Consider the following 13,445-nt stretch of genomic DNA (forward strand, 5'->3'; position numbering starts at 1 on the left):
GTTCAAGAGAATATCCATATGACTGATAAATATTAACTGATACCTTACCATGAGCATAAAAAGGTTCTCAATTTTTTTATGCAAAAGATAAAAATTTTAAAGGCTTTCCAATCTAAAAGAGTACTGAACCATAGTAGAATCAAGTTCATTGCCCATTCTTGCCTGAATTTATCAGTCAGAACTTACAAGTAGCAATAGAATGGCCAGGCCTGTAACCTCAGCACTCTGGGAGGCTGAGGCAGGAGGACTGAGTTTGAGCCCAGCTTCAGCAATTTAGCAAGATCCTCTGTCAAAATAAAAAACAAAAAAGGGCTAGGGATGTAGTTTGTTGTGAGGGTCCCCAAGTTCAATGCTCAGACTAGTTTTAAAAAAAAAAAGTGCTTGCTTCAGGAGCACATTAAAAACAAACAAACAAACAAACAAAAAACCAAACTAAAACCTAATGGAAAGAAAATGGGAAAAAGTAGGTGGCGCATAATAGCCAAGTTACTGTAAGTCATATAAAGGAATATATACAAATACCACTTGACACTCACTGTCCTATATTCACTGAACAAATACTTAGGCTTGGCAGGGGGAAAAGGAATGAACAGAAGATGTTATGCCTAAAAGGATAGCATGATTTAGGAGATGACAAGCACAAATAAACAGAATACAAGATAAAGGTACTTAGTTCATTTAAGGATTTAAGTAAATTGTTAGGAAAATTTAGAGGAAGGAGAAATGATTTCTGATAGGAAGGCTGCATTAAAAGGTTGTATTTTAAAAAGACTACATTAAAAAAGATTTTATTTAAATCTTAAAGGAAGACTTGGGATTTAATAGTCAAAGAGAGGGTATTTCAGTGTTCAGTGTTAGGAAGTAGAAAATGCAAGGTGCAAGCAGTTTTCAGAACAACTGGGGAACACAACTGGAAAAAGTTACACTTTTAGAGCAGTGGGTTGAATAGTGTCTCCCAAAAATTCATAGTCACTTGGAACTTCAGAGTGTGACATTATTTGGAAGTAAGGTGTTCGTATATCTTATGAGTTAAGGAGCTTGAAGGAAAATTCTAGATTTAGGCTGGGCCCTAAATCTATGGACAGGTATTCTTGTATGAGGAAAAGACACAGAGACACACAAAGACGACCGTGTGAAGACAGAGCAAGAAAACAGAGTTATGCTGCTATCAGCTGAGGAATGCTCAGGGTCACCGAAATCCAGAAGAAGCAAGGATGGATTCCTCCTTTGGAGTGAACACAGCCCTGTTAATACCCTGACTTTACCCAGTGGAACTGTAAGAAAGTTTTCACATTTATGAATTATAATTTGTAGTAGCTCTAGAAAACTAATATAGTTTAGTTAAGGACAAGTCATACAGAGTTATATTTTCCATGATCTAGCATTTCATTTTATTCTGTACTTCAAGAAAAAAAAGCACAAAAAATTTCTTTATCAGCATTTTCTAATACTATCAGACAATTCTATTAAAAGGTGAACAGAAAACAATGTAATATCAATACTTACAATGTGTGACTCCAGCCAGAGTTTGGTAGAAAGTGGGAGTATCACTATCATCAGTGAGGGTAACATATACACCTCCAGATAGTAGCCAACGAGAAAAGGTAAAAGCATCTTTGTTTAGAAGCAGCCAATTTCTAAACTTTTCATAGTTTACCTTTTCACCCTAAAATTAAAATGACAAAACATAAGTTTTGTTAAATCATAGGATATCTTACTTGGAATCTACACAACCCAAAATTAACTAACATTTACTATTCTACTATCTACAAAGGAGTAATTATGAAAGTAACATTACAGGGTATATATATATGCAGAAAAAATCTGTTTTTAAAATAACTGAGGCTAAAAAATAAAATAAAATAAAATAACTGAGGCTGGAGATTTAGCTCAATGTCAAAAAGATGGTAAAATGGTACTTCAGAATTTCCATCTACATAAAATCTATGTACTAACTACAAATTATTTTATTAGATCATTGAAGAAGTTCAATGCTAATAAGCCAAATTTTGTTTAGATATATTTAATAAATCAAAAATTTCACTTGACTTTCCTCACTCTAGTACTTCACAATCTAAATTAGCATATTTTTACTTAAATCCGTACAAAATTAAACACATTTAAATTTCATTTGCAAATGTAAAACAACTGTCCAAGAGTCCTAGCCTGACAATCAGGATCCCAGAAAGCATGTATTCGCAAGCCCAATGGAATAAAAAAGAAGCAATGTCTCTTTACTTTCTATGCAAGAATTTGTCTTGTTAAATCTTGGGAAGAAAAAAGTATACAGGCTGAAAAAACAGTATCATATAGCTGTCCAAATTAATCCCTTTGCTTGGTCAAGAGATCCTAAGTTTAATGAAGGTTAAGATATTTCTATGAGAAAAAAAGAAAACTCACATAGAAATACAAGGAAGAATGACATTCAGGAGTCCAGGAGCTCTAATCCTAATAGAGACATGAAAGGATAGAAATAACTAATAATCTAGATGAGCTATGGTAGATTTAACTTCTACACTGCTTAGTAGCATCCTATTAAGTATAGCAATACACTTAGCCTGGCAGTTTCAAAACATTTAACAACAATGCAATCGAGGTTACACTGACAGTCTTGTTTTTCTGAATGGAACTCTTCAGACTTGGTGCAGTGATACAAAAGGATACTGTCAACATATTTAGAGAATAAGGATTCTATCTGTACTCTTACTCTATTCCATGTTTCTCTTAAAAAAAAAAAAAGGCTTAGCGATATAAATTTCCTAAGGTTTATGTACACTTTTATGATTAATATCTCTGACATTTGGATGTCTTAAAATCAGTAGCAATCTTCAATTTTAAGTAATAGCTTTTTTATTAATGATTATGATATTGGTAGATTCAAGATGGTCACTGGCTGGTCACCTGAAAAGCCAAGGAATGATTAGAGGTTGGGATTTTTAAGCCCATTCCCTAACCTCTGGGGAAGACTAGGAAGCTAAAAACTGAGATGATCAACAATGGCCAGTGATTTAATCAATTGTAACTATGTAACAAAGCTTCCATTAAAATAAACCCGAAAGAATGCTGGATGTGGCAGGCACATGCCTATAGTGCTAGCTACTTGAGAGGCTGAGACAAGGTCTCCCACAAGCTGGAGACCAGACTGAACAACTCAGTGAGACCCCACCTCATGAAGCAAACAAATAAACAATTATAAAAGAATGGTTTCTAAGAGACTTTAGACAGCTACATACATGAAGGTTCCTCGATGATGGTATGCACAGAGAAAAGCATGGAAGCTCTTTCCCAACTTGCCCTATGCATCTGTCTTAGTCACTTTATTAGCTACTGAGACATAATTATCCGATACCCACAACCTAAAAGAGGAGAGGTTTATTTGGGTTCACAGTTACTGTCCACATCGACCGGCTATGAGGAAGAATGGCACTGGAGGGGCATAGGAGAGGAAGAAATGCTTGTGTCATGACATCCAGAAAAGAAAGTGAAGGGAGAAGCCAGGGAGCAAGATAAGCCATTCCAGGCCATGCCTCCAGTGACTTGCCACTTCCAATTAGACCCTGCCTAACAGCAAATTAGCTACACTACCCCCATAATCCAATTACCTTTCAAAAGCCCCACATTTTAAATCTAAGCCAAAACAGCACCTCTTCCATTTGGCTGTTGATCTGTATCCTTTGCAATGCCCTTTATAATAAGCTTGAAATATTAAGTATTTTCTAAAGTTCCGCGAGCTCACCTAGCACATAAATGAAGCTGGGGAAGTGGTGTAGGAAGCCAAATTTATAACCAAACCGTTAAGAAATACTTGACAACGGCATGTAGAGTGGGGTGCAGTCCTGTGGGACTACTTAAATAATGTCAAAACTGAACATAATTAGAAGATACCCAGATGGCATCTGTTGAAGAATCAGCCACAGAATTGGTTACTCCTAGGGAAAAATTCCCATATATTTTGGTCATCAGAAGTCATAAAAGACATGCAGATACCTGTAATCCCAGCACTCGGGAGGGGGAGGCAGGAGGATAGGTGCAAGTTCAAGGCTAGCCTGGGCTACACAGCAAACTCTGTCTCAAAAAAGTCATACAAATGATCTGTGTTTTGAGTCAGTAGAGTAGGAAAAAAGTTTTACTTTGACTTCTCAGAGTGTCTGATTCAGTGTAATATGGCAGTTTCAACTGTTTTAGTGAATCTAAGATAGTATCAATTAGAAGATGTACCTGTGTCACTAAAAAAGAAAGTTGCTGCTTCTATCCATCACATGCAGGTAATATCTACTGAGCATTTGCAATGTCCCATGCCCTATTCTAAATATTTTATATATTAATTTAACTTTCAAAGCACCCTTTTTAGGAAACACTACCATTATTTTAAAGTTTTATTGATTGATTGATTGATTGATTGTGGTTCTGGGGACTGAACCCAGGACCTTTACAAGAAGCTACACGTCTGGGCCAGGGATTTAGCTGAGTGGCACTGTGCCTGCCTCGCAAGCGCAAGGTCCTGAATTCGATCCTGGTACCCGCCCCCCAAAAAGCTACATGTCTGCTCTTTGTATTTTTTATTTTGAGATGAAGTCAGTTACTACATTACTAAGCTGCTCAGGCTAGGCTTGAACTTGCATTCTTCCTTCCTCCACCTCCAGGCTTAATTTGGGGACACTATTATTAACAATACTTTATCCATGACAAAACTGAAATAAATACCAAAAGGGTAAGTAATTTTCCCCAGACTTAAAGAGCGGCAAAAAAGGACTGAACTACTGAACTCAGTCCAGGTTCCAAAATCCCTGTGCTTCAGCTATACAAAACACTGCCCAGCTAACTCCGTGGTGTATTTATTAATTAGTGATATATTTCAAAGAAATCTTTAAAATCCACCTATTTGGGATAACTGTCACTGAAATTCAGCGAAAATGCAGATGATTGCATTTCTTCTTGCAGTGCAGAAGACTGAACAAACCTATCTATCTTCTCAGCTACATTTTGGCCCTTGATTTTTTTTATGTTTTTGAGTCATGGATCTCTTCTTCAAAAAAAGTAGAAAAAAAAGTCTGTTTTTATAAATTGTTGTAATGATGTAAAAAATTCCAATATCAGAAAAGGCAATAAAAAATAAACAGACACCTAGACTTGTTAGAAAAACAGATTAAGATATGAATGTCTACTTACTTTAAGGATCAAAAACTAAAACAAAACAAAACAAAAATCAGTAAGAAAAAACTTAACACCACTCCTAGGTGGACTTCCTTGATAACTTCACCTGTAAAGGTTAATAATAAATCCCAAGACCTGTCATGTAAAGGTACAAGATCCCAATAATGAAAGTAACTGTACTGTATACCTAAAATGTACCAATAAACTCAATAAAGAGAGAAAAAAAAAGGTTAATAATAAATCACAAGCTAGAAAAGGCTAAGACTCATATTGCATTACCCTAGGATCTAGGTTCCTATCTTTTAGCTGAAGTGTTTTTCTTTACAATTTTTTCCTAAAGAATAAAAAATAACATAAAGCATTGTTGTGGAAGGTATGAATAATCTCATTTTGGTATAAATAAACTGACATTAAAATATATAAGGTAGACATCAAAGATCTGTATGCAATCACAAATTACTCAGAAATCAGAGCTGGTAAATATATCAGAAAATGATACCCCTCTGCACAAAAAGGGTTACACATCTGGAATGGTCTTCACCATCCCACGGCCCATTGCTTTTATTCATGCTCTGCTACTTCGTATGACAGGCTGCATGTCCTTTATTCCAAATGCTTAGGACCAGAAGTAGTCAAGATTGGTGACTTTTTTAGATTTAACTCAGTGGTGCCACCTGCCTCGCAAGCACAAGGTGCCAAATTCAATCCCCCATACCTGAAAATGGAATCAGATAACATCAACTCATTTACAGTGTTACACTTTTAATTTGTGTGTGGTACTGGGGACCAAAGTCAGGGCCTGGTACAAACTAGGCAAGTATACTACTGAAGTATACACTCCAGCACTTACGTGTTGGATCTTTACCAACCATAGGTATCTAATAGTTCAAATAGCCTTCTAAAATGAACCTTCTAAAATGTAGCCTTGTATTTCTTTAATCTTTTTCAAAAATTTTGTCATTAAAAACACCACCATACAGTGTTAAATAAAATATTATATGGGGGCCACTGTTTTGTAGTTAGCTCCTTACCCAAAAGATTAGACTAAAAGTCAAAATGGGATCATTCTATACTAATGTTCCAAGCCACTGAACTAAAGTCTGATCTTTGAATAAATCAAGAGAGAGAAATGAACAAATGTCTCAAACAGGCCAGAACTAGTGAAGTTCTTTCTGCATTAATCCCTACAAAAAGGTAATTTAAAATATAACCAGATGTTAACCAATGCATTATTTTTCTAGTATTAACGTCACCCTGCCCCCACTTTATAAGGAAACTTAATTCCAAAATGACCACATTCTTTTCAGCTCCTGTTTTAAAACAGAAACATCTATTTTGCTCAACCCATGAGAACACTTATTCTATTTTACAGAATGGAGCAAATTTAACATTCTTTAAATTGTTGTATTTTGTCCTTCAGACAATCTGCATCAGACACTTCCATAACTTTGGAAGACGGGGGCAGGGAATGGTGCTGGGGATCCAAGTAAGAGCTCCAATGAAATATTCTACCACTGAACTATAACCCTAGCTTGTCTTTTGACCTTTTTATTATAATAATGACTTCCCCTCACATAACTGCAATCTTAAGCATTCCACTCAACCCCATAACAATTTCCCTTAGGGCCGGAGGTTTATCTCAGTGGCACCAGCACCTGTCTTGAAAGTGCAAGGTCTAGAGTTTGATCCCCAGTTCCACAAAAAAAAAAAGGACCGGAGATTTAGCTTAGTGGTTCCACCGCCAGCCTCGCAAACACAAGGCCCCGAGTTTGAGGGTTTGATCCCTGGTACTAAAAATAAAATAAGACAATTTCTCTTCATGAGCACATCCCCATCTAATAATCTGACTCTAGTCATTTTTTTAACTTCACACTATTACCAATGACCTACTTCTATTTTGCCAAATCTAACGATCATTTCTCCATGATCAAATGTTAACTCACTTGACTTTTCAGTATACTTGCCATGACTGAGTTTATCTTCCTTTTTGAAACATTTTCCTCCCTTAGCTTCCAGGACTCAGTTCTCTTTGTGTAATTACGTCATGAAGCATTTCCTTAGCCCCCTGTTTTAATTCCTCTATATCTCACTAATTTCTAAACTCTGGGGTATAGGAGTTATTTTTCAATCCTGTTTTGGATGATGTAGCTGTCATCCTCAGCTATAAGCCAAGAAATCCTTTCCTCTGAACCATAAATTTATACATCTAAAAGCAGAGTTGACAATGCCACACCAGTGTCTAATAAGATTCTCAAATTATTATTACACCCCCCCATACTGGGGCTTGAACCTGGGACCTTCTCACTGGACTTCATCCCCAGCCTTTTTTTTATTTTTTATTTTGAGGCAAGGTCTCACACTAATTTGCTAAATTGCTCAGGCTGGGCTCAAACTTGAGATCCTCTTGCCTCGATTCAAAAAATGCTAGGATTATAGGTGTGTATCACCTGTACTTCTCTTGGTATCTAACCCCCAAATTTCCTTTTCCAGTAGTCTTAGCCATCTCAGTTAACAGTAACTCCAATCTTTTACTAAATATTCCTCTACTCTTTGTTCCAGTCTATCATCAAAACAAGAAAAGATTTTGTCAAGTCCACTTATAAAAAAAATGCAGACTCTACAGACTCATCACCTCACTGCTACACCATAATCTAAATGACTATCACCTCTTACGTGGACTGTTCAGATAACCTCAAAGTGGACTCTGCTCATACTCCTTTCTATATGCTATTCCTATGCTCAAAACCCTCCACTAATTTCTATTTCATGCAGGGTAAACATTAAAGAACTCATTTTATAATCTACCTCCACTCCCTGATAATCTCCTGTCTCTTTATTTCCTACTATTCCTTCTCACTCCATTCTAACTAAATTGGTCTTGTTATTATTCCTTGTATATAGGAAGCACACATTGATCTCAGGACCTCTGCTATATTCTCTTCCTAGAAGGTAGTTCTCCTGATACCACAACAACCTTGCTTTTCACCTTCCTATAAATTCTTTGATCAAATTTCACTTTATCTCACAGACTTCCCTAGCTTTTTCCCCATCACCATCTATCATCCTTATTCTTTATTTTTTTCCCCTATAGAACTAATTATCACCTCACACATGTGCCTGCTATTGTACCTAATTTTATGGAACAGGATAGCCAACCACATTTAGTTCTCATCTACAAAATACAAGTGTCTATATAAATCTTATTAAAATGAAAACTGCATCTTCTTAATGCATTTGACATCTTTATGAAAGACCCATTTGGATGATGATTTGCAAAGACTATTTTTTTCCTGCCTAGCAAATTTAGAGTATTACTGGAAACAAACCATAGAGGTTTGTCTCAAAGCATTAAAAAATCATAGCAACTTCCAGTCAGTATGGCAGAAGCAGAAATGCAAGAAACCCATCTTTTTCACCCTACATATAGAAGAACTGAATAAAATCTAACTCCATCACCACCACCAAAAACTAAAAGCCAAACACAAAAGCAGGAAAGTAAAATCATCAAGTATTCTTCAACACAGAAGAACTTAAAGCCTGTCCGGTGAACTTAAAAAGATAGATAATCCAAAGCAATACAAGAACCAGATACTACATATATGCAGCACATGGCTACAGTATAGAAAGTCCATGCTTGTATAGTCAGAAAGGTACAGCTAAGCTCCATTCATAAAATCAAAAGCAGTGAAGGACTATCACACTACTGAAACAAAATAGGTGAAATAGCCACCCTTAAGAAATCACGTATCGGGCTGGGGGTTTAGCTCGACCCGAGTTCAATCCCCGGTACCAACAAAAAAAAAAAAAAAAAAAAAAAAATCACATATCAACAAGATCCCAATAATGAATGTTAACTGTACTATATACCTAAAATGTACCAATAAACTCAATTAAAAAAAACTGCGGGACCAGGGATTTGGCTTAGTGGTTCTGCCACCAGCCTTGCAAGTGCAAGGACCTCAGTTTGATCCCTGGTACCCACCCCTCAAAAAAATTGTGTATCACTGAAAAGATCTAAAGCTTCTAAAGAGGCATATTTTTTTTAGCCATCTTCAGGGACTTTTCACATATTAGCAACTTCAAAGAAGAAAAAAAGAATTTTATTAAAGATGCACATTCTGCACTGTTTGATTCTATTCTTTTCTTAATTTTTAAAGATAAAATAAGAACAAATTAGTTTTGCAAACAAATAATGACAAATTTTAGTCTACATATTTCTTATGCAAATCAACTAAGTAAAATAAGTAACAAAACAGGCTTTCATAAAATTGGTCACAGAATGGCTCCAGGCCAATTCCTGCGGGGTCCTGAGGAAGTAGAGGGTGTCAGTGTTGGAGTATGTTTCGTTCTAAGTATAAACAGTTGCCTTTACAGAATAGAGAATGTTCAGATTCACAAACATAGCAGTAATAAGTCAGGGACCTTTGAGCCCAGCACCTAAAGGCTTGAAATGTTAATCAAAAATGCCAAGAACACTCTACTCTGCACATAAACATCTATTCATCATAGCTAAACTTTTTATATAAGTAAGAGTTAATATTCTGTCAAGATGAAGGAATGAAATGTAAATCTTTAAATATACCTCTGAGAAACACTTTCTGAGTGTATCTGGGACTTTACCATCCACCACATGGAGCATTCTTTCCATTTCTTCTCGTACAACATAGCTCCCAGATTCACTTGAAAAAAGACTAAAAATATCTAGGAGAAAAAAAGAAGAAATTAATCTTAACATAGATCAAAATATATCCTGGTAGAAGGAGGGACAAAAAAGACAGATACCAACAACTGCATGATTATTAGAACCTAGCATTTTATAACTTAATTTATTCCTCAAAATAACCCAGCAACACAAAAGAGCAATGTGATTCTTTTCAAACATACCAAATTGCAAAAATATCTACCTGCTAAAATATTAAGCGTTAGCAAAGATTAGGAGAAATATGATCTCTTATATAATCCTAATGGAAATATAAATAAATGTAGCCATTTTGGAAAATTATTAGCCCAAATCTAGAAAAAGTAAAAACGTGCACCAGAAATTCCAGTTCCATTTCAATTCCACTTTCACCCTTCAAAAACTGATTCCTGTGTACAAAATCAAGATATCACTAAGTATGGCTTGTAACAGCAACTAGGAAAAAAGATGTTATTAACAAGAGAAACTGAAATACATAAATGTATGTATTTCATACTGAAATACATACTGAAATGGCATCTAGCAGTTAAAATAAGGAACTACTCTAATTTTTCTTCCCTTATGCTGTGACACATAAAAATGCATTCATCCTTGGCAAGTGGTACATATCTGTAGCACATCTTGATCCTTTTAACTTTCACTTTCCCCCTTTCCCCCCACACCAGTAATTATTCCAAGATAAATATAGAAAAAATATAATACTCAAGGGAAAACCAGATACAAAATAACATGTATACCATTTAAACCAGCAAAACAGCTGAATGGCAATACTGTGAAGGGCAGGAATGGGAACATAAAGGAATATTAAGACAGCCTTACTTTAGTTGTAATATTTTATTTTTCACTCATTCATTCACTCATTTATTGACAGGTTCTCATTAAGTTGCCTATCTGTCCTCAAATTCACTATCCTCCTACCTCAGTCACCTGAGTGCTGGGATTCCAGGCATATACCAACAAGCCTGGCATTATATTTTATTTTATGATTCTGTTACTGATTGAGGTACTAGAAACTGAACACTGAGCTACATCTCCAAAACTTTACTTTTTATTTTGAGATAGAGTCTTGCTAAGTCATTGAGTTGCCTAGGCTGGGCTCAAACTCATGATCCTTCTGACTCACTCTTCCAGAGGGCTGGAATTACAGGCATTCCACTGCACCCAGCTAATATTTTATTAAAAAAAAAAATCTGGGGGAAATATGACACATACTGACAATAAAGCTGGGGGAAAATACATACTATATATATGACTGGAATACTGTTGTGTATTGAGCTGCATCAAAAGCAAAAAGGAATTGCTTTCAGGACTCCCCAAGGACACCAAAATCAACTCAAGTCCCTTACATAAAATAGTACAGTATCTACACTGCATTAGTTAAGAAATAATAACAGGCTGATGATTTAGCTCAGTGGTGCCATGCCTGCCTCCAAGCACAAGGTCCCGAGTTTGATCCCTGGTACCAAAAGACAAACAAAATCTGTACAAGTTTACTACAGATGTAATTTTTTCCAACTATTTTTGATCCATTGTTGGTTTGAATGCATAGTTGCAGAAAGACAGATATATAGATATATAAGTGTGGCTGTGAGCTTCTCACACCTATATTAGCACTTTTTTTGGAAATAGTCTTGGCAGATACAAAAAAGTTATGGTAAAGTCATGAGGATGTCATCCAATCTTATATAATGGATGATCTCACATGAAGAGGAAAAGATCATCACAAAGAGAAGAAAGCCCTGTATGAGAGAAGTAGAGACTAGCATGGTACAGCTATAAGCCAAGGATTGCCAAGGAGTGAGGGCTACCACCTGAAGTGTGCAACAAGAAAGGATTCATCCCTATAGGTTTTGGAGAGAGCATGGCCCCAACACTTTTATTTTCTGTCATCAGTTTGTGGTGCTTTGTACAAGGCAGCCTAACAAAAATAATAAAATCATACAATTAAAATGAAAAAAATTAAAACCTATGTTTACGTCATGGGGGGAGGTGTAGATCAGTGGTAGAGCTATGCTTAGTATGCATAATCTCCTGAGTTAATACACAGGATCAAAAAAAAATTTTTTTTAATTTATATTTGTGTTGTTATTTTTGTTTGTTAAAAATTGTTACTTTTAATTGCTGGTGCCTGGAGACAGTTATGTATGTACTGGGGGAGGGATGCTAATTTCAAAATTAAGAAAAGACCACAGTTATATTTTAATAAATAAAATTTGGTTAATGGATATGTTCGTTTTCTTTCCCCCCTTTTTTGTTTTTGGTACATGGATTGAACTTGGGACCTTGCGCTTGCAAGGCAGGCAGCAGAACCACTGAGCTAAATCCCCAGCCCTGTTCATTACTTTAATTATGGTGATGTGGGTGTAAACGTGTGTCAAAACACATTAAAATGTACATTTTATAGATGTATATTTTATTGTATGTCAGTAATACCTTAATAAATCTGTTTTGTAAAAACAAGATTAAGAATAGTCTAGATTCAAGAGCAAGAGAGAAAATTCAAAGAGATTTAAAAGAAGCAATCCAAGAGCAGTGTCTTTAGTCTGTTTGGACTACTATACAAAAAAAACCATAAAGTGGGTGGCTGACAGACAATAAACAGACAGCTGGGCATAGTGGTGCATGCCTGTAATCTCAGCACATGGGAGGCTGAGAAAGGAGGATCACTGTGAGTTCAAGACCAGCCTGGGCTATGCAATGAGTTCCAGGTCAGTCTCAACTACATAGTGAGACACTGTCTCAAAAAACAAAATAAAACAAAACAAAACAAAAAAATAGACATTTATTTCTCAATTCTGGAAACTGGGAATTCTAAGATCAAGGAGCTACCACATTTGGTGTCTGGTGAAGAACCACTTACCAGTTTGTAGATGGTGATCTTCTCACTGTATCTTCACATGGCATTGGGTAGTGAAAGGTCTAAGACCTATTTTTAAAAGGTACTTAATCCCATTCACAGATGACTAATCCTCATGATATAATCACCTCCCAAAGACACTACCTCTTAGTACTGTTACTTTGGGGATTCAGAAGTCAACATTTTAATTTGGTGGGCACACAAACATTCAGACCATAACAGGTGGGTTAGAAAGGAAAAATAAAGTGAAAAACAAATGTAGCATACAGTGGACATGGAAAAATACCTAAGAATTATATTTTGCCAGGAAAATGTTCAATGAAATTTACATCACTCTCAATGATTTGACTAAAAGTGTATTTGTTCAAAACAAAAAAATAAAGATACAGAAGACATTAAAAATAATTAAATGAACAAATTTAAAACTTAATTAAGCTTAGGTGTGCTGCTGAATGCCAGTAGTTCCAGCTACTCAGGGAGGCTGAAGTGGAAGGATCACCTGGGTCCACAAATTCAAGACCAGCCTGAGCAACATAGTAAGAACCTGTCACAACAGCAAACAACAAAAAGCAAATGAATCCATAAATTTATACCCTTAGAAACAGATGGACACTGATCAACTAAGATACCTTCCCATTCATGTTTGGGGAAGTATATGACATCATCTCATCATACAATTTCCCTGTTTAGTAGAATTCAAAGGTAAAAAATGAGGTGCTAGCCCGGAGTGGTGGT

The 13,445-nt window shown here is 35.9% G+C and overlaps 1 protein-coding gene across 3 annotated transcripts in view; it reads right to left on the reverse strand.

Moving 5' to 3' along the window:
* Usp32 (ubiquitin specific peptidase 32) overlaps positions 1–13,445 on the reverse strand; it is a 128,568-nt gene that overhangs the window by 90,386 nt on the left and 24,737 nt on the right. For all 3 annotated transcript variants that reach the window (XM_010626764.3, XM_010626765.3, XM_010626763.3), the window contains exons 3-4: positions 9,737–9,855; positions 1,507–1,666 (exon numbers count right to left, since the gene is read on the reverse strand). In XM_010626764.3, coding sequence (XP_010625066.1) covers positions 1,507–1,666; positions 9,737–9,855 — 279 coding nt within the window. The remainder of the gene's footprint in view (positions 1–1,506; positions 1,667–9,736; positions 9,856–13,445) is intronic.

This window comes from Fukomys damarensis, unplaced genomic scaffold (assembly GCF_012274545.1).
Source record: "Fukomys damarensis isolate Sample0158 unplaced genomic scaffold, DMR_v1.0_HiC HiC_scaffold_13, whole genome shotgun sequence".
Taxonomy (NCBI): Eukaryota; Metazoa; Chordata; class Mammalia; order Rodentia; family Bathyergidae; genus Fukomys; species Fukomys damarensis.